Source organism: Thamnophis sirtalis, unplaced genomic scaffold (assembly GCF_051295495.1).
Source record: "Thamnophis sirtalis isolate CommonGarterSnake01/CBP01778 unplaced genomic scaffold, rThaSir2_p1.2 scaffold_14, whole genome shotgun sequence".
In the NCBI taxonomy this organism is placed as follows: domain Eukaryota; kingdom Metazoa; phylum Chordata; class Lepidosauria; order Squamata; family Natricidae; genus Thamnophis; species Thamnophis sirtalis.
In genome coordinates, this window is record NW_028261394.1 from 45,839,869 (window position 1) to 45,866,269 (window position 26,401).

Consider the following 26,401-nt stretch of genomic DNA (forward strand, 5'->3'; position numbering starts at 1 on the left):
CCCTGATCTAAACCAAAGAGCACATCCCACATTTTTATACATTCCTGGAAGTTTTTAAGAAGAGATTGGACAACCATTTGTCTGAAATTGTATAGGGTTTCCTGCCTGAGTAGAGTGTTGGACTAGAAGACCTCTTAAGATCCCTTCCAACTCTGATATTCTGTCTCCTTCTAATTTGTAGAATACATCCTGCGACAAAAAGAATCTACCCAATCTTATAGCTAGCAATAATTAATAATTGGAGGTGCCGCCAAAGGTTTCCTTGTTTGTTTATTTGCTTTTGTTCTCCAGTACAATCTTTTCAAAGTTAATTGGACAATTTACCAGAGGCTTTTAATACAGATTCATCTCCCTCTCTTTTTTTGTTTGTTTAGTAAGCAGGTAGATTCATAAATGACAAATATATCAAATGCAGAATTAAGTCTGCAGTTCTGTTTCATAGACTGGAGTCTCCCAGGGACTAATCCTTTTAGTAAGCAGATGAGATTTTCCTAGGTCTCCCTTCCCTTGATGGGAGAACAGAGTCGTGTCTTTCTAGCCGAATTTCTTAATCTACCTTGTCATCAAACAGGGGAGGTCTCCCATAATCAATTAAAAAAATATATTCAAGTACTAGTGCTGTGTGCTTTCTGAAAATGGAAAGAAGAATCTTAGAGCCGAGGTGGCGCAGTGGTTAAATGCAGCACTGCAGGCTACTTCAGCTGACTGCAGTTCTGCAGTTCGGCTGTTCAAATCTCAACGGCTCAGGGTTGACTCAGCCTTCCATCCTTCCGAGGTGGGTAAAATGAGGACCCAGACTGTGGGGGCGATATGCTGACTCTCTAAACCGCTTAGAGAGGGCTGAAAGCCCTATGAAGCGGTATATAAGTCTAACTGCTATTGCTATTGCTATCATATGTCTTCACATGAGTATCAGTGGCGCAGTGGTTAGAGTGCAGTACTGCAGGCTAGTTCTGCTGCCTGCCGGCTGCATGAAATTTAGCCGTTCAAATCTCACCAGGCTCAAAGTTGACTCAGCCTTCCATCCTCCCGAGGTGGGTAAAATGAGGACCCAAATTTGGGGGTCAATATGCTGACTCTGTAAACTGCTTAGAGAGGGCTGTAAAGAACTGTGAAGCAGTATATAAGTCTCAGTGCTATGTATGTATGTATGTATGTATGTATGTGTATGTGTATATGTATATGTATATATATGTGTATGTATGTATGTATGTATGTATGTATGTATGTATGTATGTATGTATGTACATGTTAAAACCTGGCTGTTCCGGCAGGCCTGGAGCTGTTGACCTTATTATGTAGGGTCCAGCCCCAACTTGAATGTATGCGTGTTGGAGAATTTTAATCTTCATTTTTATTTTATTTTGTTGTTTTCCTTTCTTGCTCTGTGTAAGCCGCCCGCAATCCTCCAGGATAGCAGACTTATATACCGCTTCATAGGGCTTTCAGCCCTCTCTAAGCGATTTACAGAGTCAGCGTATCGCCCCCACAGTCTGCGTCCTCATTTCACCCACCTCGGAAGGATGGAAGGCTGAGTCAACCTTGAGCCAGTGAGATTTGAACCGCCGAACTGCAGATAACAGTCAGCTGAAGTGGCCTGCAGTACTGCACCCTAACCACTGCGCCACCTCGGCTCGGTATTGGGCGGCCTATAAATCTAATAAATTAAATTAAATTAAATTATATCTTAAGTCTCCAGCCCCCTGATCATCATTGTTGCTCTTTTCTGCACTCTCAACATCTTTTTTTTAATATTGTGGGGACCAAAACTGGATGCAGTATTCCAAGTGTGGCTACACCAAGGCTTTGTAAAGTGATAACAATCAGCTACATACATACCCTTACCTGGAGAACTTTAACAAGACAGGCTCTTTTAATCATGCCTTCCCTCCTCATGATTTTCCTAAAGGCATACAACTGGCCCTGCAGAGAGAGTGGTGCTAATTGGACCAATTCAGCTAAGCGTTTAGACACAACAGAGGTCAATTGGCAGCTTTTAGTCCCAATAGTTAAACGGCCACTGCATGGCCAGAAGCTATGTTGACTCCGGAGTTCCAGATGCTGAAGACGGAGGACTCTTAGCTACACGCTGCTTTTTTTTTACAATGTTTGTAAAATTAAATGGGCAAAGAAAACATTCACACCGATTGCTTCCCACCATGCTTTCCCTCCTTGAACTCATTGGGAAGAAGACAGATATCTGCTTCACCTTTGTTTATTTTTTTTGCTAATACCTCCTGTTAGCCAATCCTTTGGATGGCGTTCCTGTGAATGCAGGCAGGCTTCGACTTATGACCATAATTGAGCCCAAAATTCACTAAGAAGCAATAGCAATAGCAGTTAGACTTATATACCGCTTCGTAGGGCTTTCAGCCCTCTCTAAGCGGTTTACAGAGTCAGCATATCGCCCCCAACAACAATCCAGGTCCTCATTTTACCCACCTCGGAGGCTGAGTCAACCCTGAGCCGGTGAGATTTGAACCGCCGAACTGCAAATAGCAGTCAGCTGAAGTGGCCTGCAGTACAGCACTTTAACCACTGCGCCACCTTGGCTCTTGCCTGTATTCTGAAACACAGTGCTCATTACAATTTCAGTTCATTAAATTAGCAAGTTTAGAGTGTCTTCTTTAAAGTACCCTGCTGGTTCTTTAAAATATAATTCTGGAGGGAGGAGGAAGAGGAGGAGGAGGAGGAGGAGGAGGAGGAGGAGGAGGAGGAGGAGGAGGAGGAGGGAGACACCTTGATGGTACTCGTATATATCAAGTTATTACGTATTTGCTGAGGGTAAAACTGTCTTCTAATAACCGTTTCGTTGACAGTTCTTTCCATTCAAGTCATTTCATTAGCAAGCATTCCTTCAAGGGGTCAGAGCGCAAAGTCGTGACTTGTTTTGAGATCACAAATATGAATCTATCGTGCATTGTCTTCTCCCCCTCCCTCCGCAACAACTAATTCTCCCTGTAAGTCAATATTTATTATGTGGATACTACGATCATGTATATTTAGCCAGAAGCGAAATGCCACCCAAATGAGAAATGTGACAGGATGTGGAGACATGCTGTCACTGGCTAATGTTGGGAGAAATGGCAAGAGTTGATGAAGATGGTAAGGGAGAGGGAGTTCTTGTTATTCATGCTTTACAAAAGGTTTATAAGCATGAGCGACGACAAGCCAACTCTAATTAATATCTTATCTTTTAAAACTACCTGAGGGATAATCATCATTAAGATGGTTTTAATGCCGAAGAAAGACAATATTATTCAAATAGCTCTCTGGTCTAAAATGTTGGTGGAAGACGGGTAAAGTCTTCTCCGTTGATGAAGTCAAGAAATAACTTTTAGAGGAGGAGATTGAGAGAGATTGAGATTGAGATTTGTTTTATTTATATGCCGCCCTATTCCCAGCGGGACTCAGGGCGGTGAACAACTCAAGGGAGAAAGGGAACACAAAAGTACAATACAAGCGATTAAAATAGCCAACAGCCACACAGGTCGAGAGGGGAAGGGAACTCATCAACCCCAGGCCTGCCGACACAGCCAGGTTTTAACGGCTTTCTGGAAGGCCTGGAGAGAGGTGAGGGTCCGAATCTCTGCGGGGAGCTTGTTCCAAAGGGCCGGAGCTGCCACAGAGAAGGCCCTCCCCCGGGTGGTAGCCAGATGGCACTGGCTGGTAGACGGAACCCGGAGGAGGCCTACTCTGTGTGATCTAATGGGTCTTTGGGAGGTAATTGGCAGCAGGCGGTCTCTCAAGTACCCAGGTCCAATACCATGGACAGGTGGACTTATCTTCCTTTGAGGGTAAAGATGAAGGTTCCCCTCACACATGTGTGCTAGTCGTTCCCGACTCTAGGGGGCGGTGCTCATCTCCGTTTCAAAGCCGAAGAGCCAGCGCTATCCGAAGATGTCTCCATGTCATGTGGACTGCATGACTAAACACTGAAGGTGCACAGAACGCTGTTCCCTTCCCACCAAAGGTGGTTCCTATTTTTCTACTTGCATTTTTTACGTGCTTTCGAACTGCTCGGTTGGCAGAAAGTGGGACAAGTAATGGGAGCTCAATCAGTTACGCGGTGCTATGGATTCGAACCACTGAACTGCCGACCTTTGGGAGCCACTGAGCCACCGTGTCCCTCAAAGTATCTTCAGGGTTAAAAGACCTTCCTTAAATGAGGATGAAGTTGAAAGAACGACATTTTCTATGAAGCTATTGACTATTGATCTCCATATCTCCATGAGGTTGGTGTTAGGAAATGTAAGATCAAGGAAGGGAAGGGAAGGGAAGGGAAGGGAAGGGAAGGGAAGGAAAGGAAAGGAAAGGAAAGGAAAGGAAAGGAAAGGAAAGGAAAGGAAAGGAAAGAAGGAAAGGAAAGGAAAGGAAAGGAAAGGAAAGGAAAGGAAAGGAAAGGAAAGAAGGAAAGGAAAGGAAAGGAAAGGAAAGGAAAGGAAAGGAAAGGAAAGGAAAGGAAAGGAAAGGAAAGGAAAGAAGGAAAGGAAAGAAGGAAAGGAAAGAAGGAAAGGAAAGAAGGAAAGGAAAGGAAATGAAAGGAAAGGAGGAAGGGAAAGGAAAGGAGGAAGGGAAAGGAAAGGAAAGGAAAGGAAAGGAAAGGAAAGGAGGAAAGGAAAGGAAAGGAAAGGAAAGGAGGAAAGGAAAGGAAAGGAAAGGAAAGTTTTTTGGAGGTTGAAAGGGGAAAAGAGAGAAAGAAGGAATCCCATATTTTATTAAACATTTCCTTTAATTCCCTTTAATAGCTTTATTAGCCAATAGAGCTGGTGGTGTGCATGCATGCCTCTGGGTGTGCTTGTGTTGGGTATACATGGACTCATTTCCATTATTCCCTTTTCGATGTTTGTGACTGACAACTCTTCCTTGCCCCCTCGGTGGAACTTTTGTTAGAAACGCCAAAAATAAAATAAAAAAAGGCAACCCTAAAACCCACCTCTTTGTCAGGGACTATCAAAGGCCATGTTTGATGAGAATAGAAAACGTGTCGGGAGTGACTCTGAACAGAAAGATTACATGGCACGTCTTTAATGGCATTGTTCTCAGCTGCTGGACCTCTCTGATCCTAGGGTAGGAGTTGATATTTGAACAAAAGTTATGCCTTTTAGTAGCTATTAACATAGAGCCACCACTAAATAGCTGCAATGCAGAAGGGGTGGAAAAAGGCCAAGAATTAAGCCCCTGAATGTTCTCAGAAATAATATCAGTCCGTCTGAGAAACATAATTTTAAGCAGAAAGTAGGAACGGAGCAAAGTTTTGTTCCCATATGCTCCACCGTGGCTAGGCTTGCGAAGAGAAGGACCAAGGGAGACAGGAGAGCAGTCTTCCAGGATTTGAGGGGCTGCCACAGAGAGGAGGGGGGGATCAGGCTATTTTCCAAAGCACCTGAAGGCCAGAACAAGGAATAACGGAGGGAAACTGAACAAGGAGAGATTCAACCTGAAATAAGGGGGAATTTTCTGCAGTGAGAACAATCAGCCGATGGAACAGATGTTGCCTTCAGAGGTTGTGGGAGCTTCATCACTGGAGGCTTTCAAGAAGAGATTGGACTGACATCTGTCAGAGATAGACTGGACTGGACTGGAATAGAATAGAATAGAATAGAATAGAATAGAATAGAATAGAATAGAATAGAATAGAATAGAATAGAATTAGAATAGAATAGAATAGAATAGAATAGAATAGAATAGAATAGAATAGAATAGAAGGAAAGGAAAGGAAAGGAAAGGAAAGGAAAGGAAAGGAAAGAAGGAAAGGAAAGGAAAGAAGGAAAGGAAAGGAAAGGAAAGGAAAGGAAAAGAAAAGAAAAAGAGAGGAGAAGAGAAGAGAAGAGAAGAAGAGAAGAAGAAAAGAAGAAAAGAAGAAAAGAAGAAAAGAAGAAAAGAAGAAAAGAAGAAAAGAAGAAAAGAAGAAAAGAAGAAAAGAAGAAAAGAAGAAAAGAAGAAAAGAAGAAAAGAAGAAAAGAAGAAAAGAAGAAAATAATAGAATAGAATAGAATAGAATAGAATAGAATAGAATAGAATAGAATAGAATGGAATGGAATGGAATGGAAAGGAAAGGAAAGGAAAGAAGGAAAGGAAAAGAAAAGAAAAGAAAAGAAAAAGAGAAGAGAGGAGAAGAGAAGAGAAGAGAAGAGAAGAAGAAAAGAAGAATAGAATAGAATAGAATGACAGAGTTAGAAGGGACCTTGGAGGTCTTCTAGTCCAACCCCCTGCTTAGGCAGGAAACCCTACACCACTTCAGACAAATCGCTATCCAACATCTTCTTAAAAACGCCCAGTGTTGGAGTATTCACAACTTCTGGAGGCAATTTCTGTTCCACTGATTAATTGTTCTAGCTGTCAGGAAATTTCCCCTCCGTTCTAAGTTGCTTCTCTCCTCAGTGACCTACAAGGTCCCTTTCAAATCTGTTAATCTGTTATCCTTTCAGAGACGGGAGATATTTTACAAGTAAAACATAGCAATAGCAATAGCAGTAGCAGTTAGACTTATATACCGCTTCATAGGGCTTTCAGCCCTCTCTAAGCGGTTTACAGAGTCAGCATATCGCCCCCAACAACAATCCGGGTCCTCATTTTACCCACCTCGGAAGGATGGAAGGCCGAGTCAACCTTGAGCCGGTGAGATTTGAACCGCTGAACTGCAGATAACAGTCAGCTGAAGTGGCCTGCAGTACTGCACCCTAGCCACTGCGCCACCTCGGCTAGGAATGGCTTAGTACCGTCCTAGGCAGGGGAAGTACTTGTGTAAGAAAATGACAGTTGTGAACGTGTGTTAAATAGAAAAAGGATGATCCAGGCAGCTACTCAATGCTTCCAAACTGACACAGTGTGTGCCTTGGCAGAAGGGTGATCTTGAGCGTAGATTAAAAACCGAATCTTTGTGGAAATTCAATCCGGTTTATTTTCAGGAAACGTATCTGCTACCCACCGTCCTTTAAATAACTCTACTTCTCCCTTCCTTCCGATGCGAAGCGGGACAGAGACATTACAGACATTACTCACATCGGGCTCTTTCTCCGTGCTACATAAATGATGAATCATGTTCTACCAGCAGAACAAACAAGTATTTTGGAAATAATACATCGGTATCGGGTAGCAGGTGGGAATTGACAAAGTCTTTTATTTGGGGCGATGTTTTCTCGGAGAAATGTGAAGTAAATAGCTTTCCCGTAGATTTGTGTGTTGTGTGTTTTTTTTAAAGAACGATTCTTGCATTGATGGCTTTTGTGGGTTGGAAAAGGAGACAGAAGGAAGTGTTTTTTTTCAAGGAAATTGAGGTACTCTGCTGTGCCTTCGGCATCTCACGAACTTGTCTGTGCCGTTTGAGATTTGACTCTGAATTGCAGGAGGCACCGCTTTATGGTGGTATAATTTTTGTGTGGGGTAAGTGAGTTTTAAATTGCTTACAAGGGCTGCATTTGCAATAGCAATAGCAATAGCAGTTAGACTTATATACCGCTTCATAGGGCTTCCGGCCCTCTCTAAGCGGTTTACAGAGTCAGCATATCGCCCCCAACAACAATCCGGGTCCTCATTTCACCCACCTCGGAAGGATGGAAGGCTGAGTCAACCTTGAGCCGGTGAGATTTGAACAGCCGAACTGCAGAACTGCAGTCAGCTGAAGTGGCCTGCAGTGCTGCATTATCTATCTATCTATCTATCTATCTATCTATCTATCTATCTATCTATCTATCTATCTATCTATCTATCTATCTATCTATCTTATCTATCATCTATCTATCTATCTATCTATCTATCTATCTATCTATCTATCTATCTACCTACCTACCTACCTACCTACCTACCTATTTCTATCTATCTATCTATCTATCTATCTATCTATCTATCTATCTATCCATCTATCTATCTATCTATAGCAGTTAGACTTATATACTGCTTCATAGGGCTTTCAGCCCCTCTCTCAGCGGTTTACAGAGTCAGCATATCGCCCCCAACAAAAATCCGGGTCCTCATTTTACCCACCTCGGAAGGATGGAAGGCTGAGTCAACCCCTGAGCCAGTGAGATTTGAACAGCCGAAGTGCAGAACTGCAGTCAGCTGAAGTAGCCTGCAGTGCTGCATTTATCCACTGAGCCACCTCGGCTCGCACAAACAACCAGTAAAATAACGCCCCAAATTTGGGCGCTTGGCAACCAGTATTTTTTGATGGTTGCAACATCCCAAGATCATGTGATGGTAATTCATACCCTTCTCAGCTAGATTTCAACAAGGAAAGTCAATAGCAGATGCTGGATTTGCTTAACAGCCATGTGATTCACTTAACAACTGCAGAGATTCGCTTAACAATGTGGCGACACAGATTGTTAAACCAGACGCGAATTACTTAACCTTGATTAGCAAAATGAGAATTTTTGATCCCATTGGTGGCCATAAGTCAAGGACTACCTTTAAATAAGGACACGGTGGCTCGGGGCTAAGATGCTGAGCTTGTCGATCAGAAAGCTTGGTTGGCAGTTCGGTGGTTCGAATCCCTAGTGCCACATAACAGAGTGAGCTCCCGTTCCTTGTCCCAGCTTCTGCCAACCTAGCAGTTGGAAAGCAGGTAAAAATGCAAGTAGAAAAATAGGGACCACCTTTGGTGGGAAGGGAACAGCGTTCCGTGCGCCTTCGGTGTTTAGTCATGCCGACCACATGACCACAGAGACATCTTCGGACAGCGCTGCTCTTCAGCTTTGAAATGGAGATGAGCATCGTCCCCTTACCTTTTGCCTTTAAATAGCAATAGCAGTTAGACTTATATATCGCTTCATAGGGCTTTCAGCCCTCTCTAAGCGGTTTACAGAGTCAGCATATCGTCCCCACAATCTGGGTCCTCATTTCACCCACCTCGGAAGGATGGAAGGCTGAGTCAACCTTGAGCCGGTGAGATTTGAACTGCTGAACTGCAGATAGCAGTCAGCTGAAGTGGCCTGCAGTACTGCATCCTAACCACTGCGCCACCTCGGCCCAATAGGTTGGGTTCATGCAACATGTGAAAACTGAAAATATCTAGCATGGGTTCACCATAACCAGTTTCATGTCCTGTACAAACAGAGCTACTTGGCTAAGTTGTGGAAGCTTACTGTCGGTATTGTGGATATCTATAAAGCCTTAAGAAGCTTGACACAGCGTCTGTCAAAACATCATTTTCCATTTTACTGTAAGCTTCAAGTTCTTTCAAAGATATCTTTTCTTGAATCCAATTCCAACATGAAGCATCCAGGCAGAACAGAAAAACCACCGAGAAGATATCCTAGTTCCACAATTACGAAAGCACACTGTTCTCCCAGCTCCCTTCTTTTCAAGGCAACCTTTAGAAATTTCCTTCTGATTGATATTTTTTCCCTCAGACTTCCCAAATGTTCATGAACTGGTACAAACTCTTGCGGCTGAAAAAAATCAATATATTCCATTCCTCTTTTTTTTTTTTTGCCATCTGCGGCCTCCCATTGCAGCAATGAATCGTGACATTATGAGGGACGTTGCAAATTTCTTTTACATCTCTTCTCCTCATAGGTAGCAGTAGCCCCCCCTCGCCCACATCTTCTCTGGCAATACAAATACCCGGGGGGGAAATATTTAGGATTTTTCACAGAATGTGGGACTTGAGATGACGTGGAGGCAGGAGGGAAGCAGCAGAAACAAATGAGAATAAGGAGAAATGTTGCTAAAATAAAAGCCAACAAAGGAATGAAAATTGCAAGGCTATCTGTGAAAATCCAAGATGGTGGCCAAGGCCACATCATCAAAACTGTGGAACATTTTGAGGTATTCAGAGCGGTTCCACCACAAAACCGCGTTCGACTAAAGGGCGCTCGACGAAACCGCGTACCTGACGTCATCACAGCGCGACAACAGCACGGAGAAAAAAGCACACTGTAAACGCTAAACCTAAAATTAACCCCTAAACCTAAACCTAACCCCCCTAAACCTAACCCTTAACCTAACCCTTAACCTAACCCTAAACCTAACCCTTAACCTAACGCTAAACCTAATCCTAACCCTTAACCTAACCCTAACCCTTAACCTAACCCTTAACCTAACCCTAAACCTAACCCTAACCCTTAACCTAACCCTAAACCTAACCCTAACCCTTAACCTAACCCTAAACCTAACCCTTAACCTAACCCTAAACCTAACCCTAACCCTAAACCTAACCCTTACCTTAACTTGAATCGGCTTGCTTTCAAAGCGCTATTTAAAGCGCCCTTCTTTCTCCGCGCTCGCTGTTGTCGCTCTGCTGATGATGTCAGCGACGCGGTTTAATCGGGCGCGATTTAGTCAAGCGTGGTTTTGTCGTGCCACGATTCAGAGCGTGACACGTATAAAAAGTATGCAAGATTTGATTGTGAAGCCTCGACAATGTCAGGATTGTGCACATATCACAAAGGATGTGGAAGAAATGATGGGTTTAATGCCCTCTGCTCTTATTAAGGCGCCTACTTTTTTTCAGATTTTCCGTGACTCTGAGGAAAAATGCCACCATTTTAAGACATTAATCCAACTCTTCGACTGGAGCCGTCTTTCTTCTGAAGGAATTTGTTGGGATCTCCAATTTTGGAGACCATTTTGAGAGAAATAAAGATGTCCCATTTTTCTGCCTTGGTTGCGAAGTGGCTACTCCTCAGGGAGTGGAATTCGCCCTTAAGTTTTAACAACCAATTGATAGGAACCAATCTTCCTATTTAATCCCAGAGAGATTCTTGGAATTAAACCAAGTCTTTCTTGGCATCACAAAAAGTGAGCTTAAAACAATAGAGGTGGAGATGGTTCAACAAGATGGATAAGGGTTGCTCGCAGTCTTTTTCAACTGCACCTTTTCATATGCATTTTCTAATAACATTCATTTTTATGCCGTCTTGTTTATATTTGCAAGCAATTTTCTTAATATAATGCATGGCGGCTTTCGTATTGTATGTTTTTCTGATCAGTTCCTCTAATACCACCGTGGTACTCGTTTTTTAACTAGAAATTTGCATCACAGACGTGTGAAATTTGGAGGATAACCAAGTGTTTGTTCTTATCTTGCTTAAAAAAAACAAAAACCCGCCAAAACCCAATATTAGGTAATTGCACTTTAAAAAAAACAAAAAACAGTAAATATTCTCCCAATGAAAGGAAACAATTTTGCTTTAGAAAATAGTGTCATTTCTCAATGTCGGATAATGTTGGTTCTCTACTTCGTGTTTCAGAGCAAAGGTTGGGTAGTTTTTAATCATGGCTTACAGAAAACCATTTATATTTCACTTCCATGAGATGGAATCCAAAGCCTCACTGTGTGTCTAGATTTCATGGTAACCGAATGTCCCAAAAGTACTTTTAAGAAAGACAACTGGGATTTCTTTGTTTTTTCCCCTGAAGAAGTTTTGCTTCTCATCCAAGAAGCTTCTTCAGAATTGAAGAAAAATGTCTTCAAGGAAAAAAACAAAGAATAGCAATAGCAATAGCAATAGCAGTTAGACTTATATACCGCTTCATAGGGCTTTCAGCCCTCTCTAAGCGGTTTACAGAGTCAGCATATCGCCCCCAACAACAATCCGGGTCCTCATTTTACCCACCTCGGAAGGATGGAAGGCTGAGTCAACCCTGAGCCGGTGAGATTTGAACAGCCGAACTGCAGAACTGCAGTCAGCTGAAGTAGCCTGCAATGCTGCATTTAACCATTGCGCCACCTCGGCTCCTTGAAAGCCCAATTGAGAAAGCACTTTTGGGATAACGATGATCTGGATGACTGAGTCTCCATAGACATGTTAACAGAATCAAGTTGTGTTGGATTTTAACAATTGTCGTGTCCAGTGGTGGTGGGTTTCAAAAAAATTTGGAACCTACTCTGTGGGTATGGCCTCCTTTGTGGGAGTGGCTTGCTGGCCATGTGACCTGGTGGGGGTGGCTTGCCAGCCATGTGTTTTTTCTCTCTCTCTCTCTCTTTCTTTCCTTTTGTCTCTCTGTCACTTTTTCCTTTTTTTTTCTTTCATCTCTCACTTTTCTTTCTTTTTTCTTTTTTTATTTATTTATTTCTTCCTTTCTCTTTCTCTGTGTGAGTCTGTGTGTGTGTGTGTGTTTGTGTGTGTGTGTGTGAGTGGTGGGTTTCAAAAATTTTTGGAGCCTCTTCTGTGGGTGTGGCCTGCTTTCCCGGTCCACTGGTGGAACCTCTTCTAACCGGTTTGGTAGATTTGACGAACCGGTTCTACCGAATAGGTGCGAACTTATAGGAACCCACCTCTGGTCGTGTCACTTAAATGTGGTTCCACGGGTTGGACTTTCCATGAAGTTGAATCAGAGTTCCAGGAATGAGTAAATAAATCGATAGCACATAAATAATTTGCTGGCAGATAAGCATTATATTTACCTCAGAACTTCCCTGGGGGACCTGGCACCACATCTTATGCTAACAAAGTAGGGGTGAAGCAGGAGGCTTTTATAAAATATAGGTTGCTTCGGTTTTTCTTTTCCCCATTAGGAAATATTTGGCACAGCCTCCATGCTTTCCATTGTACATTTTGGATCTTGTTCTACACCATACGGCATATTAAACACAATAAAGATGTTCACTTGGCAGAAAAGGACATTCCGGAGAACCATATAGATGTCGATAAACGAAGGGTTTGCTTGCACAGAACTAAAACTTTCTGATCCAATTTAGTTCTATTTTTAGGATCTGGCTACAGCTGGGGGAATAACTGTGCGTGTGAACTGAATTTTCGGCAAGGAAAAGCAGTATTGCAGTAAAGAGCCCCATTATACTGTAGCTCATTATGTACTCCATAGGGACGCGGTGGCTCAGTGGCTAAGATGCTGAGCTTGTCAATCAGAACGGTTGCAAGTTTGGCAGTTCAAATCCCTAGTGCCGTGTAACGGAGTGAGCTCCCGTTACTTGTCCCAGCTTCTGCCAACCTAGCAGTTGGAAAGCACATAAAAATGCAAGTAGAAAAATAGGAACCACCTTTGGTGGGAAGGGAACAGCATTCCATGTGCCTTTTCAAGAGGCAACTGGACTTTCTGGTTTTAGTGAAGATGTTTCACTTCTCATCCAAGAAACTTCTTCAGTGTGTGCCTCTGTGTGTGTTTGTGTGTGTCTCTCTCTCTCTGTTTAATACATATTATTATCTACCAATAAAAAAAGTCTATGGAGATTCTCAGTCATCCAGATCATGGTAGCCTCAAAGGTGCCAACTGGACTTTCTGGTTGATTCATCCGTTTTACGCAGGAATCTTTCCATCTTGCCTGAAGGTGCCAAGGTCTCTGCAAAACTCCCTACTAGACAACCCTTGCTTTCCATATGGGGGTCATGCGTGCAAGTTGTGTTTTCATCAATTCTGCATCTCTGTGTGCTGGAAACCCAACCTCCCATTAGAGAGGGGTTCTCGAAGCTATAGATGTGCTCAGCTTTCCATAAAGAAAAACCCTTGCTGAACGTAATTACAGAAGTCTGCACAATAACAATTATCACACTGCTGAAGTGTGGAAATTCATATATTTAGGGAGGCGCTTCGATGGTGAAACCAATCATCCTACAGTAATTTCCATCAAAGCAACAGAATTGGTTCTTTAATATGAAGCAAAATTATTATCCCAAACTGCTTTTGTTAGCCTTAAGGATTTTAGATGGCCGGGCCAGGCCCCAAAACAATTATTTCATAATTATTTACTGAAAACATTTTGTTCAAGCCTGCTGTTTCTCGCCTTATAAACCTGGAGTAACTACTCCCACAGTGGTTGCTATAATTCAAGTATGTTTAATCTAGTTTCCGTTAATGTTTTGGTGAATAAATTTCAATCTGTAGCCTGCTGGAAGATGCCTTTTATATGGTCTTGATCAGGTGCACAAATAGCTCTGAAGCACTTAAGGTGGGATGGATGCGTAGATTGTATAAAGCCATTAAAGGGCCGCTTTTCGTTCTGGAGTGGATGTAATAATGTGTGAACCTAACCGTCTAGCTTTTCTTTTTGAATCACCCAGTGGCATTGGAACATGTTTTGTGACATTGCTGCTAAACGATAAAAGGTTATAGAGTTTAAAAACAAGATTGTGATGGATATGCAGTATCAGGTTAGATACAAAGAAAATAGCATTGAATATAGGATTATATATTAGTGTGAGACCAACCATTGTGGTTTGTAAACTGTGATTTACAATTTAGCATTCTGTATAGTATGAGTCGGTTGGATAGCTGCTGGCACCCTTCCTTCCTTCTTTCCTCCCTCCCTTCCTCCCTCCCCTCTCTCCCTCCCTCTGTCTATCCATCCGTCCATCCCTGCCTCCCTCCCTCACCTTTCCCCTTCCTTCCTTCCCTCCTCTCTTCTTTCCCTTCAGCATTTCCTTCCTCCCTCCCTCCCTTCCTCCCTCCCTTCCTTTTCACCTTTCTTCTTCTTTCTTCCCTTTTCCCCTTCAGCATCTCCTTCCTTCCTTCCTTCCTAACTTCTTTCCTCCCTCCCCCCTTCCTTCCTCCCTCTGTCCCTCTCTCCATCTGCCCATCCCTTCATCCCTGTCTGCCTCAATTTTCCCCTTCCTTCCTTTCTTCCTTCTCTCCTCCCTTCTTTTCTTTCCTTCCTTCCTTCCTCCATCCCTCCCTCTGTACCTGCCTCATCCTTCCTTTCTTCCTTCCCTCCTCCCTTCTTTTCCCTTCAGCATCTCCTTCCTTTCTAACTTCTTTCCTCCCTCCCTTCCTCCGTCCCTCTCTCCACCTGTCCATCCCTCCATCCCTGCCTGCCTCCCTTTTCCCATTTCTTCCTTCCGTCCTCCCTGCTTTTCTTTTCAGCTTTTTCCTCCTTCCTTCCTTCCTCCATCCCTCCCTCTGTACCTGCCTCCTCCTTCCTTTCTTCCTTCCCTCCTCCCTTCTTTTCCCTTCAGCATCTCTTTCCTTCCATCCTTCCTTCCTCCCTCCCTCCTTCCCTCTGTCCCTTCCTTGTTGTTCATTGTTATAGTACTGTTTACAATGATTAAAATTGAAAGCCTTGAACCAGCAATATTCTAAATAAGGCCTCTAACATGAGCCAACTAGCTATCAATGGCATGGTATTTCATGGTCACTTTTGATCTTGTTTCTTTCTCTCTTTCTCTCTCCTTCCTTAGTGGTATTTGATGACTGTCAAGAAAATCACAAATTGGACTTTGAAGTTTCCAGCCCAGACTTCAAGGTGGAACCCAATGGAGATTTAGTTGCACTGAGAAATTTATCAGATGCTGAGAGAGCTTTAGTCATCCGGGCACAGTCAGCCTGGGCAGAAGATACAGTGGAGGTATTGATTGTCGGCAGGAAAGAAAAATCTGGTTCTTTAAAGGTAAGACGGAAACAAACATAAATCAAATGTTGCGAATGATGTGCATAAATTAGTTGAGCGCGCGGTGATACGATAATAGAATTTTTCATTTCAGCAATTGGACTAAAACTATGGTGTTAACAAAACGGCCAAACTATTTGCAGGAGATAAGTTTCTGGATCACAGAGGAAATTGTTCATATATTATGCAGGCGAAGCTATAAACGTATACACCCTTGTGGATACCAAATTAATTGGTTTTACTTCCAATTAAATGTATGGGGTTTTGGAGTGCATAATAAACGGGGCAAATTAATTGGACTTCATTTTACCTTTTAACCTTAAAGCCCTATCTGATTTAAATAAAGGCCTCTAAAATAGTAGTGGGGATCCGAATCTGTAGAGGCTTAATTTTTTTTTTTAATAATAATAAAAAAAAAGCTTCAAAAGAAATTAGATTTGAATATTCGCTGGAACACATGCTTTGATGGAGAAGGACATCCCTCTTTTTATTCCACTTATCTTATATCACTCTATGTAGCATTGGATGCATGTGGAATGATTAATGTGTGGGGAAATTGGGCAGGAAAATAGCAATAGCAATAGCAATAGCAGTTAGACTTATATACCGCTTCATAGAGCTTTCAGCCCTCTCTAAGCGGTTTACAGAGTCAGCATATCACCCCCAACAACAATCTGGGTCCTCATTTTACCCACCTCGGAAGGATGGAAGGCTGAGTCAACCCTGAGCCGGTGAGATTTGAACTGCTGAACTGCTGAACTAGCAGTCAGCTGAAGTGGCCTGCAGTACTGCACTCTACCCACTGCGCCACCTCAGCTCTTCTAGGAAGGCCTTCAAGCTTCAAATTTGGCTTATAAAAAGTGAAAGAAAGTGAGGTAGACTGTCCCACCATACCGAATGATGCAGCAGGATTCGGGAAAGTACTTTTTCCAGTCATTTAACTTTATTAACTGGTGTGATTATACAGATAACACTGTAGGAGAAAAACAGGCTGTGCTGTTTGTGTGGAGTTAAAGACGTCATTAGCTTAGATTTGTTAACGTTGATACCAGTGATGGGTTTCAAATAATTTACCAACCAGTTCTCTGCCCTAATGACCAGCTGGGTAGGCGGGGCTCAGTGGTCAAGTGATCATGTGGGCGTGGCCAAGTCACTGTCACTCAGGTCGATGGGCGCTTCGCCTTAGCTGTTACAATGGTAATAAGGGTTAACTGGAGAGGCAGTTTCTGTAAGCAGGTCAATAAAGATGAGGCTAGAAACAACACCAGAATGTTTCCTTCCTGCCTTCCTTACAGGATTAGTCCTGTAAAGTGGGGAAAAAACAAAAGATTTCTTCCAACAACCGGTTCTCCGAACTGCTTAGAAAGTTACCAACCGGTTCTCCCGAATAGGTGCGAACTGGCTGAATCCCACCACTGGTTGATACCAAGAGTCCAAACCCAACTCCTCTGGAATACTGTTGAGCCTTTTCTGTAGGCAATTTAGTACTGAGTGTTTGTTTAGATGAACGTCAGGTGCAAAGGATGTGTCAAACTCACGTCGTCATGGTGGAGTCAGGTGATGTATCGCCACTCCCCCCCCTTTGCTAAATTGGGCATGGGCATGGCTGGTGCATGACAAATCTGACCCATGGGCTGTGTGTTTGACAGCCCTGATCAAGACCATTAAGATTCAATGCTCAAAATCAGTTCTAAGATTGAATGCTCAAGTTCATACACATGAATCTGTTTGGTGTATCTAGGAACTGGGGGACGGTGAGTTCTAGTTTCACCATAGGGCACAAAGCCATCTAGGTGTCATTTGGCCCAGTCTCTCCCTCTCAGTCTTAGGAAGGAAGATATGGCAGATCCCTTCCTAAAATCTTTCCATGAAAACTTCGGGGCCATCACCAAGAGTCGTAAGCCACCAAAACAAACCAAGAATACACGGACTCTTCCAAATATTTACCGTGATGATTATTGCCGAATCAATTATGGCAATAATTCGAAGCAATGATTCGAGTTGAAGTGAGAACTATCACTTCATCCCTAATATAATCATATTCATTGTACTGATTGTTAAACTGAACTGAACTGAAATAATCTAATGGTTTCTGGACCGCATCTAGATACTCTTCGAGTTTGGTTGTTGTTGTTGTTGTTGTTGTTGTTGTTGTTGTTGTTTTGGGAGTGCAATTCCTTATATTCCATGCATAAGACGAAATCTGATTAGCTTTATTGGAAAAGGGAGATGAAAGAAACTAAAGAAATAAAATCAGAGGGGGTATTCAGCTGGTTTCTCTCCATTTCGGGCAAACCGATAGCGCCAGTTGAGGGAGTCTCCGCCCACTCACCCCGATGTGATGCACGAGCGCTATGCATGCACAGAAGGCAGTGGGCATGCTCAGGCGAGGTGTGCCCGCTCAACATTTGTTGAAGCATTAGGGAAGCTAAGTGAATCCAAGCGCTGAATCCAATGCATGTTTTTTTTAAAAAAATAAAAATGGAAAATCGGCTTGCATCCTGATGCAGGCAATGCGTCAAGCTTCAAATAAGACAGCTAAGCACCGTCTGCCCTCCTAACATGTGATCTCGCTGACACACAAGCTCTACCCAGGGCTGATAAGCTCAGTCTGGGAAAATAGAAAGGAATGAAAGAGATAAGGTTTTCGGAGTTTCTCAAGCTAGACGTTTCGAGAGAAGAAGTTCAAAATAAGCCAATGAGTTGGCAGGAAGAGAGAGAGAGAAAGAGAGGGAGGGAGGGGGAGAGGGAGAGGGAGAAAGACGTATTATTCTCTAGCGATGAAGAGTCTATGGGTATCCTTCATCATCCAGATCCTGGTTGCCCCAAAGGTGGTTTTCGAGAGGCAACTGGACTTTCTGGTTTTTCTCTGAAGACATTTCGCTTCTCATCCAAGTAGCTTCTTCAGTGTGTCTGTGTCTCTCTGTGTGTGTTTGTGTGTGTGTGTGTGTGTGTGTGTGTGAGTGAGAGAGAGAGGAGAGAGAGAGAGAGAGAGAGAGAGAGAGAGAGAGAGAAACAGACAGACAGACAGACAGAAATATTATTATCTACCGATAAACAGTCTATGGGTATCTTTCATCATCCAGATCATGGTTGCCCCAAAGGTGCTTTTTCAAGAGGCAACTGGACTTTCTGGTTTTTTCTCTGAAGACATTTCGCTTCTCATGCAAAAAGCTTCTTCAGTATGTGTGTGTGTCTGTGTGTGTGTCTGTGTGTGTGTCTGTGTCTGTGTGTCTGTGTGAGAGAGAGGGGGGGAGCGCTTTTGTTGGAGTTTTGAAGATGGAGAACACAATGCTGGGCAAACTCAGCTGGTTTTAAGCAGTTTTGCCGAAGAGCTCCAGGTTCCAGGAGGGTGTGAAGAGACCATCGAAGAGATCCAGAGTGAACAGGGGAAATACATCATACCTGCTTGAGGTATCATTTCTGCCATGCATGGAAGGATGACCCAAAAGAAAAGGGAATCAGAAAGAGCGGGGGGGGGGGAGAAATCAGCATTGCATCCACCCAAGGAATTGTCAATTTAAAAGATTGCTTTTGATGAACTCTAAGGGAGAGGAGCATTTAGGAAAAGCTACACACATCAGAAGAGGTTTAGCTTACATTGATGGAGGGAAGGAGGAGAGGAAAGGAGAACGAGAAGGAGAGGAGAGGAGGAGAAGAGAGGAAATGAAAGGAAACTCTATATATTTTGCAGGAATTCAGTCTCGTAAATACACAAGGTAAAAGATTCAAGGCCTTTTTTTTTTCAAATTAATTAAAATATTCCCTGCCGACGATCCTACCAAATGCCAAAGGAATAACTGAGATACTAGCCTTCGTTTCTCTACTGTGGCGTTTAGCAAAGAGGAAGATAGGAGAGTGACTTAGAAGACAATTAAGCCAGGTACCTTCACAGACCTATAATTTAGGATGACAAGGAAGCCATAATGAGGAGATTAGAAAGGATGAGTGATCCATTCTCTGGCTCTTCCACTTAGTTCCCCGGCGGGAGGCAGCTTCGTTGTTTTTGCAGTAGGGAAAGAGATTTCATCCGAAATCTCCCATGTAAAAGGCCCCATTAGCTGTAAAAGGAAGACCGAAAAAGCTTTAAAACATTTAAAACTCTCTGCCTCTGATGTCCTTTGATGTGACTCTGAGCTCTGGGTGGGATCCTGTGCAGAGGGTGTGGGCACAGAGCTTATTTCATCCCTCACATTGTCTGGACTTCATTCAAACCCGGGCATTGAGGCTACCACCGCCTTCTGCCAAATTGGAAAGTTTTTTTAGGCGACCTAATTTAACGTTCACATTGTAAATCTTTATTTTCTTTTTGGTCTTCCATGAACAGAAGTAAGTAAAGCTGTTGTATCCCTGGTGTTGGGGCCTTTCTTGGTGTCCCAATGCCTCAAAGGTTAAGAGAGGGATGAATTCCAGTAACTTTTCTCCTGACAATGACAATCTCTTCTTCTTCGTCTACTTCTCCTCCTCCTCCTTCCTCCTCTTCTTCTTTTTTCCATTTCTTCTTCCTCCTCTTCCTCCTCCTCTTCCTCTTCCCCCCTCCTCCTCTTCTTCCTTCTTCTCCTTCTCCTCCCCCTGTGCCTCCCCTTCCTCCCCCTCCCCCTTCCTCCTCCTCCTCTTCATTTTCCTCTTCTTCCTTCCTCTTCTTCCTTCTCTTCTTCCTCCTCTTCCTGCTCTTCTTCTTCTCCTCCCCCTCCCCTCCGCTTCCCCTTCCTTCACCTTCTCCTTCTTCTCCCTCTCCTTCTTCTCCTCTTCTTCTCCTCCTTCTCCTCCCCTCCCCTTCTGCTTCCCTTTCCTTCACCTTCTCCTTCTTCTCCCTCTCCTTCTTCTCCCTCTTCTTCTTCTCCTTCTTCTCCCCTCCCCTTCTGCTTCCCCTTCCTTCACCTTCTCCTTCTTCTCCCTCTCCTTCTTCTCCCTCTTCTTCTCCTCCTTCTCCTCCCCTCCCCTTCTGCTTCCCCTTCCTTCACCTTCTCCTTCTTCTCCCTCTCCTTCTTCTCCCTCTTCTTCTTCTCCTTCTCCTCCCCTCCCCTTCCGCTTCCCCTTCCTTCACCTTCTCCTTCTTCTCCCTCTCCTTCTTCTCCCTCTTCTTCTTCTCCTTCTCCTCCCCTCCCCTTCCGCTTCCCCTTCCTTCACCTTCTCCTTCTTCTCCCTCTCCTTCTCCTTCGTCTCCCTCTTCTTCTTCTCCTCCTTTTCTCCATCTCCTTCTCCTCCCCTCTCCCCTTATACTTCCCCTTCCCCCTCCTCCCTCTTTTCCCCCCTCCTCCTCCTCCCGCTCCTCCTCACCTTCCCCTTTCTCCTTCTCCTCCCCTCCTCCTCCAGCTTTTCAAGGACCACCATATTTATCACTGGAATCTGTGAGCCTTTTTTGCCCCAAAAGTAGTGGCAGATATCTTTTTTCCTTTCAGTCTAGGACCCAAAAGAGAAAGTGTCGAGTCCCACAAATTGCAGCATGTGATTGTTGTAATGTGTGTCGCTACCTCTTTGGTCTCACAAACCTACCTACAACAGCAGAACCCAAGGGAGAGCCTTCAGATGTTCCCTATCCTAATTGATATACATATAAGATCACATCATTTTCTATCAGCTATTCTTTTTCTTCACTCATTATAAGGTCCATTCAAAGCATTTTCTGGGAAGTGTATCTATTTTTCCACCCTCCTGCCATGCCAAGATCAGAAAAGAACTAGCAATTCTAAAGAGAGGGAGGAAAAAAATAAAACACTGAGCTATGTAAGTGAGCAGCATGAATAATTCTCCTTGAAACAATAAAGAATTAGATGCATTTAACTTTCTCTTGAGTTATCCAAATTTGGATATCATGCAAGGATTCCACCCTCCACACAAATGTGGAAAATTAAGTTTGGCCTGGAATGTAGACTTTTGAATGACATGGTCTTCAAGGGAACACAATGTCAGGGTAGTGATTTAAGAGCTGACCAGCTGATGCAAAGATGGGAATGAGTCGGCAAGGTTTTTGGCTGTTATCCCTTTAAGAGCCTGTATAATAAGAAGAGGCCCAGTTAGGGTTGGTCTCTCTCTCTCTCTCTCTCTCTCTCTCTCTCTCTCTCTCTCTCTCCTCTCTCTCTCTCTCTCTCTTCTCTTTCTCTTTCTCTCTTTCTCTCTCTCTGTCTTTCCTCTCTCTGTCTCTCTCTTCTCCTCTCCTCTCCTCTCTTCTCCTCTCCTCTCTCTCTCTTTCCCTCCCTCCCTCTCCCTCCCCTCCCTCCCTCCCTGTGTTCTTCCCTGCTGTAATTGCTGTTTGTTTGACCTCTGCCTATAGAATGTGTATGTATAGTATATATTCTTTTTTAGATAAAACCACTATTTATTACAAACCTCTGTTTGCTGTTATTGCTCCTGGGCTGTTTCATGTAGCAAAGCTGTGCACACTCTGACACACAGAGTTCAGTTGCCTTTTAAAAAAACACCTTTCAATTAGCTCAATTTGGGGAGTTTGTGTGATGCACCCCATCCAAAAGCACATTCTGAATTGCTTCGTTAAAGTGCAGCTGGTGGTTTGTAACTTGGTCTCTGTCAAATAGTAACTGAATCAGAACAACAAAGTGCTCCCAAAAAGCAACCTTGTCAATTGAAATATTTTTGGGAGGAATCTAGCCAGAATGATATTTTCCCTTTATTTCATTTCAAAGCAAGAGGTACGTATCAATCTCCCTCTTTTTAATGACGTTCTAATGTATTGGGTTAATCCAGCCCAATTTATTATTGGCAATTATTATTTGCTCAGTGCACGGTACATTAAACTGTGTTTGGAGAGCCATTTATTAATTGGGAAAAGACTTTGGGATGATCATGGCATGTAATAAGTATATTGATTAAGACTTTTTTGAATGGCAGAAGGAGGCTATTAATCTTGACCCTTCCGTAAGAGGCAGTTACTTAAAATTATGGAAAACCCGTCACAGTTTACAGGAGCCTACAAGAGATAAAAATCAATCAAGAAATGACATGCTTATCAACAGAAGACTCTAGGTGGGAACTGCAAGGAGTCGAGCCAAGCAACCTGTGAATGATGCTATCACACGATTGAACTTGGCTTGGCTTTTTAAAAAAGAAATTATTGTTTTATGTTCTGACCCCCCTCGTCCTACATCAAAGCACGCCGAGACAAAGATACTGCCAGGATTTATTGACACACAGACAGGACCTTGGCAGCAAGCCAGCACAGACAATACGTTGGCAGCAATCCAGCACAGAACTTACCTTGGCAGCAATCCAGCCTGTCAAGCTAGCCCCAAGAGTTCTCCAGCTCAAATGAATTACGTTGACTCCTGAAAAAGGGTGTGTGCACAATCATTCTTTTTTATAGTCTTGAGAGGAGCCTAATTACCACCAGCTGAGTGCACTTATCTCCTGTAATTGAGCAACTGTTCTTTATGCCTATTAGCTCTTCGGATTCGGGCACAGTTGCGCAGTTACAGGAGGTAATTGCACTCAGCTGGTGGTCATTAGGCTCCTCTCCAGACTTTAAAAGGACTGCTTGTGCACACGCCCCTTCTTGCAGAAGTCAACACAAGAACTAATGTCGGAGAACATTATTGTGAGCTTGGCACGCTGCATTGCTGCCATGGCTTATCTGTGCTGGATTGCTGCCCAAGCTTGTCTGTGCCGGTTTGCTGCCAAGGACCTGTCTGTCTGTTAATTAAACGCCATCACTTATCTTTGGCTTGGAGTGTGTGTTGGTGTGGGACAAGGGGGGGTCAGAACAGTTCACCATCATGGGTAGAGGGTTTCTTTCTCAAGTGGGGGGTTGGACTAGAAGACCTCTAAGGGTCCCTTCCAACTCTTTTATTCTATGTTCTAGGTTTATGTGAAAGATTTTCATTTATGTTTAAAGAAACGAGAACAGAAGACAAAAGGAACAATTGGCTGAAAAAGGTCAAGTTCAAGGATAAATGATGTGAATTTGACTTCCTAGGAACTTTGTAATCTGAGTTAAAATGATTTTTTTTGCCAGCTTTAGAATACCCTGGGGTGAAGCTGAGGAATTACTGCTGGAGATATAAGACACAACTCTGTTTCCCCAATGTTTGTGTTCTATTTTTCTAAAATACATCTTTAGAACTCCTTCACACATAGGTAGTGGTGTGACTATCGCTCCGAAACTGGTCGGGCCAGCATAAAATCAATTACTACTACATGGTGTTGACTTTCTGGGAATTAAACAAACTCTCCAATTGCTGGAGTTCCTGGATAATCTTATTTTGTCCACATTTGTTCCCGAAGAGCTGATGCTGAAACTCAAAACTTTGGGGACCTAATGAGTAGAAAGATGTTGGGAAAGATGGGAAGGCCAAGGATGAGATGGTTAGATAGTGTCATTCACACAACAGACAAGAATTTGGATGAGGTTCAAGAGACAATGGAGGACATGGAAGGCTGGCATGCTGTGGTCCATGGGATCCAGAGGTGGGTTCCTACCAGTTTGCACCTATTCGGTAGAACCGGTTCATCAAATCTACCGAACCGGTTAGAAGAGGTTCCACCAGTGGACCCGGAAAGCAGGCCACACCTACAGAAGAGGTTCCAAACTTTTTTGAAACCCACCACTGCCACAGAGAGAGAGAGAGAGAGAGAGAGAGAGAGAGAGAGAGAGAGAGAGAGAGAGAGAGAGAGAGAGAGAGAGAGAGAGAAGAGGAAGGAAGGAAGGAAGGAAGGAAGAAAAAGAAAGAAAGAAAGAAAGAAAAAAGAAAGAAAAAGAGTTAGAGAGAGATGAAAGAAAAAAAGAAAAAAGAGACAGAGAGACAAAAGGAAGGAAAGAAAGAAAGAAAGAAAGAAAGAAAGAAAGAAAGAAAGAAAGAAAGAAAGAAAGAAAGAAAACACATGGCTGGCAAGCCACTCCCACCAGGTCACATGGCCAGCAAGCCACTCCCACAAAGGAGGCCACACCCACAGAGTAGGTTCCAAATTTTTTTGAAACCCACCACTGATGGGATCAACAAAGAGTTGAACACAACTTAACAACTGAAGAACAACCACAGTTCCCGAAGAGGTATCTGCTTACAATGCAACTCTCTCTGTAATTATAATCTAAAGGTCTGTAGAATTTTAATGATGATCTATTCTGAGAGACGAATCTGGGATGAAAAAAAGATCTGTACATCAAGGAGAAATCGTGACGGGATGCTGTGAAGAAAGTAACTCTATTCTCATATCTGATCTTTATGGAGAAATAACTACATAAAGGTTTTTGTTTTTTTTTAAAGTACAGCCGCGGTAGAAGAGAAAAATTCACAGTCAGAAAAATGAATTCACACTTGGGCACCTGAATGCTGTTTGAAATATTAAATACAAATTGGAATTTAATGATCAGGAGTAGAAGCTCGGTATTCAATGGAAGTGAGAATAGTGTTCTTGTTCTCTCTCTCTTTCTTTCTCCCTCCCTCCTTCCCTCCATGTATGTGTGTGTGTGTATGTGTCTCTGACTCTCTTGTTCTCTCTCTTTCTCTCTCCCTCCCTCCCTCCTCCTCCTCCTTCTTCTCTCTCTCTCTCTCTCAAAATGATATTGTTACGTTGCCTTAACTCTCCATTTTTTTTAACCAAAAAGAAAGAAACTCCTGTAATTGTCTCTCGAATTGCTCTCTCGGTCTGAATATTAGAGCGACCCAGGATGGGATCGTTCAGAGTCATTCGAAGAACTGTATAAGCAGCAGAGGGTGCATCTCATTTTAACACTGCTTTCCCGGCGGATCGGCAAATGGAAAACAGACCTCGTCGCCTTATTTTTCTTCTCTGACAGACCAACTCCTACTCTTCCTGGTGATCAAGCATCCTTCTCTCTAAACAAGAACTCAGATGATTAAGACACAGCAGGTACCAAAGTCATCTTCACGCCGTTGCTGTCGTAATAACTGAGAGTTCATTAAATTGCCGTCCCCGATTCTTCTTGAGCAGCGTGGCGAAATGAAAGTGTGAGTTGCAGAAAGGAAGAAAAGGTGACGGACTGCATCAGTCCTGGATGTTCAGCAAGGGCTTTGTCTGAGTCTAAAGCAAGGAGGAGGCCAATTCAAGCTGAGAAGGCATAGGATTGAAACAGAGGATGTGTCAGCGTTCCAAGTATCATGTAGAATTAAATCAGAGTCCAAGGCAAAACGATCCTTCAAGTTCCAATTTAATAAAGCAGATTAGGCACATCTGTGTTAATCCCAATTCTGGAAATGACATCAGAATTCCACCCCATTAAAAGTTCATGATCTTGTCCCCACACCCACAATCCATCACATGGTCCAATCTTCTTCTTCCACACTGGCATCCACACCCAGCTTCTTCTGGTCAGGTGTAAAAGTACGGAGACAAAAGATGATCTTGGCTTCTAGTAAAGAATGAAAACAACACATTCCACAATCCTACTCCTTTCTATTCCCCCTCCCATCGACTATACTAATGAAACAGCATAATGAAATAAGAGAAAGTGTGGCAGGCCAAAATTCTAAAAGGAATATAATTGCAGGCCTGACAGGATGTCTGTTTGTAAGCTGTGAGTTCCTCGGGAGCAACTCATCCAAAGGCTGGCGATGGCTCCATTAAATGAGCTTCCTAAGTTTCTGCTGTCCTTGATAATTAGAGACAAGGTGAATTCGGATGTATCTCTTAATGTGCAGTGTAGGCAGTTAATTGTGATGGTTTTAAGGAGCCTCTCTTTAAATAGAGCCAGTTTGGTGTAGTGGTGAAGACAACAGCCTAGAACGCAGGAGACCAGGAGTTCAAATCCCGCCTTGGCCATGAAAGCCAACTGAGTGATTTGGGGCCAATCGTGCTCTGTTAGCCCAACTCACCTCGCAGGGTTATTTTTATGGGGGGAATAGGGGGGGACATGTGCTGGATATGTTCACTGCCTTGAGTTATTTGCGAAAATAATGAAGGTGGGGAATGAATGAATGAATGAATGAATGAATGAACGAACAAATGAATAAGCTGTGATTTATTCTCTCTTTCTTCATCTCAAGTGAGCAAGGACAATCGGTTCAGATTGAAGAATGGAAATTCCATTTGTCAAGTTTGGGAAAACTCAATTGATTGATTTTAGCCGGCTGGGTGAAGGTATCTTCTACATCACAATACATGTCAGTTTTCCCCTCTCAGTTTAACGTCTACCATATTGCC

General features: G+C 43.2%; 1 protein-coding gene across 1 annotated transcript in view; it reads left to right on the forward strand.

Annotated features, from left to right (window-relative positions):
• The window catches only part of CDH13 (cadherin 13), a 493,491-nt gene that overhangs the window by 187,685 nt on the left and 279,405 nt on the right, over nt 1-26,401 (forward strand). Inside the window, exon 3 of the mRNA XM_087729287.1 lies at nt 15,078-15,286. Within this exon, the coding sequence (XP_087585413.1) occupies nt 15,078-15,286 (209 nt within the window). The remainder of the gene's footprint in view (nt 1-15,077; nt 15,287-26,401) is intronic.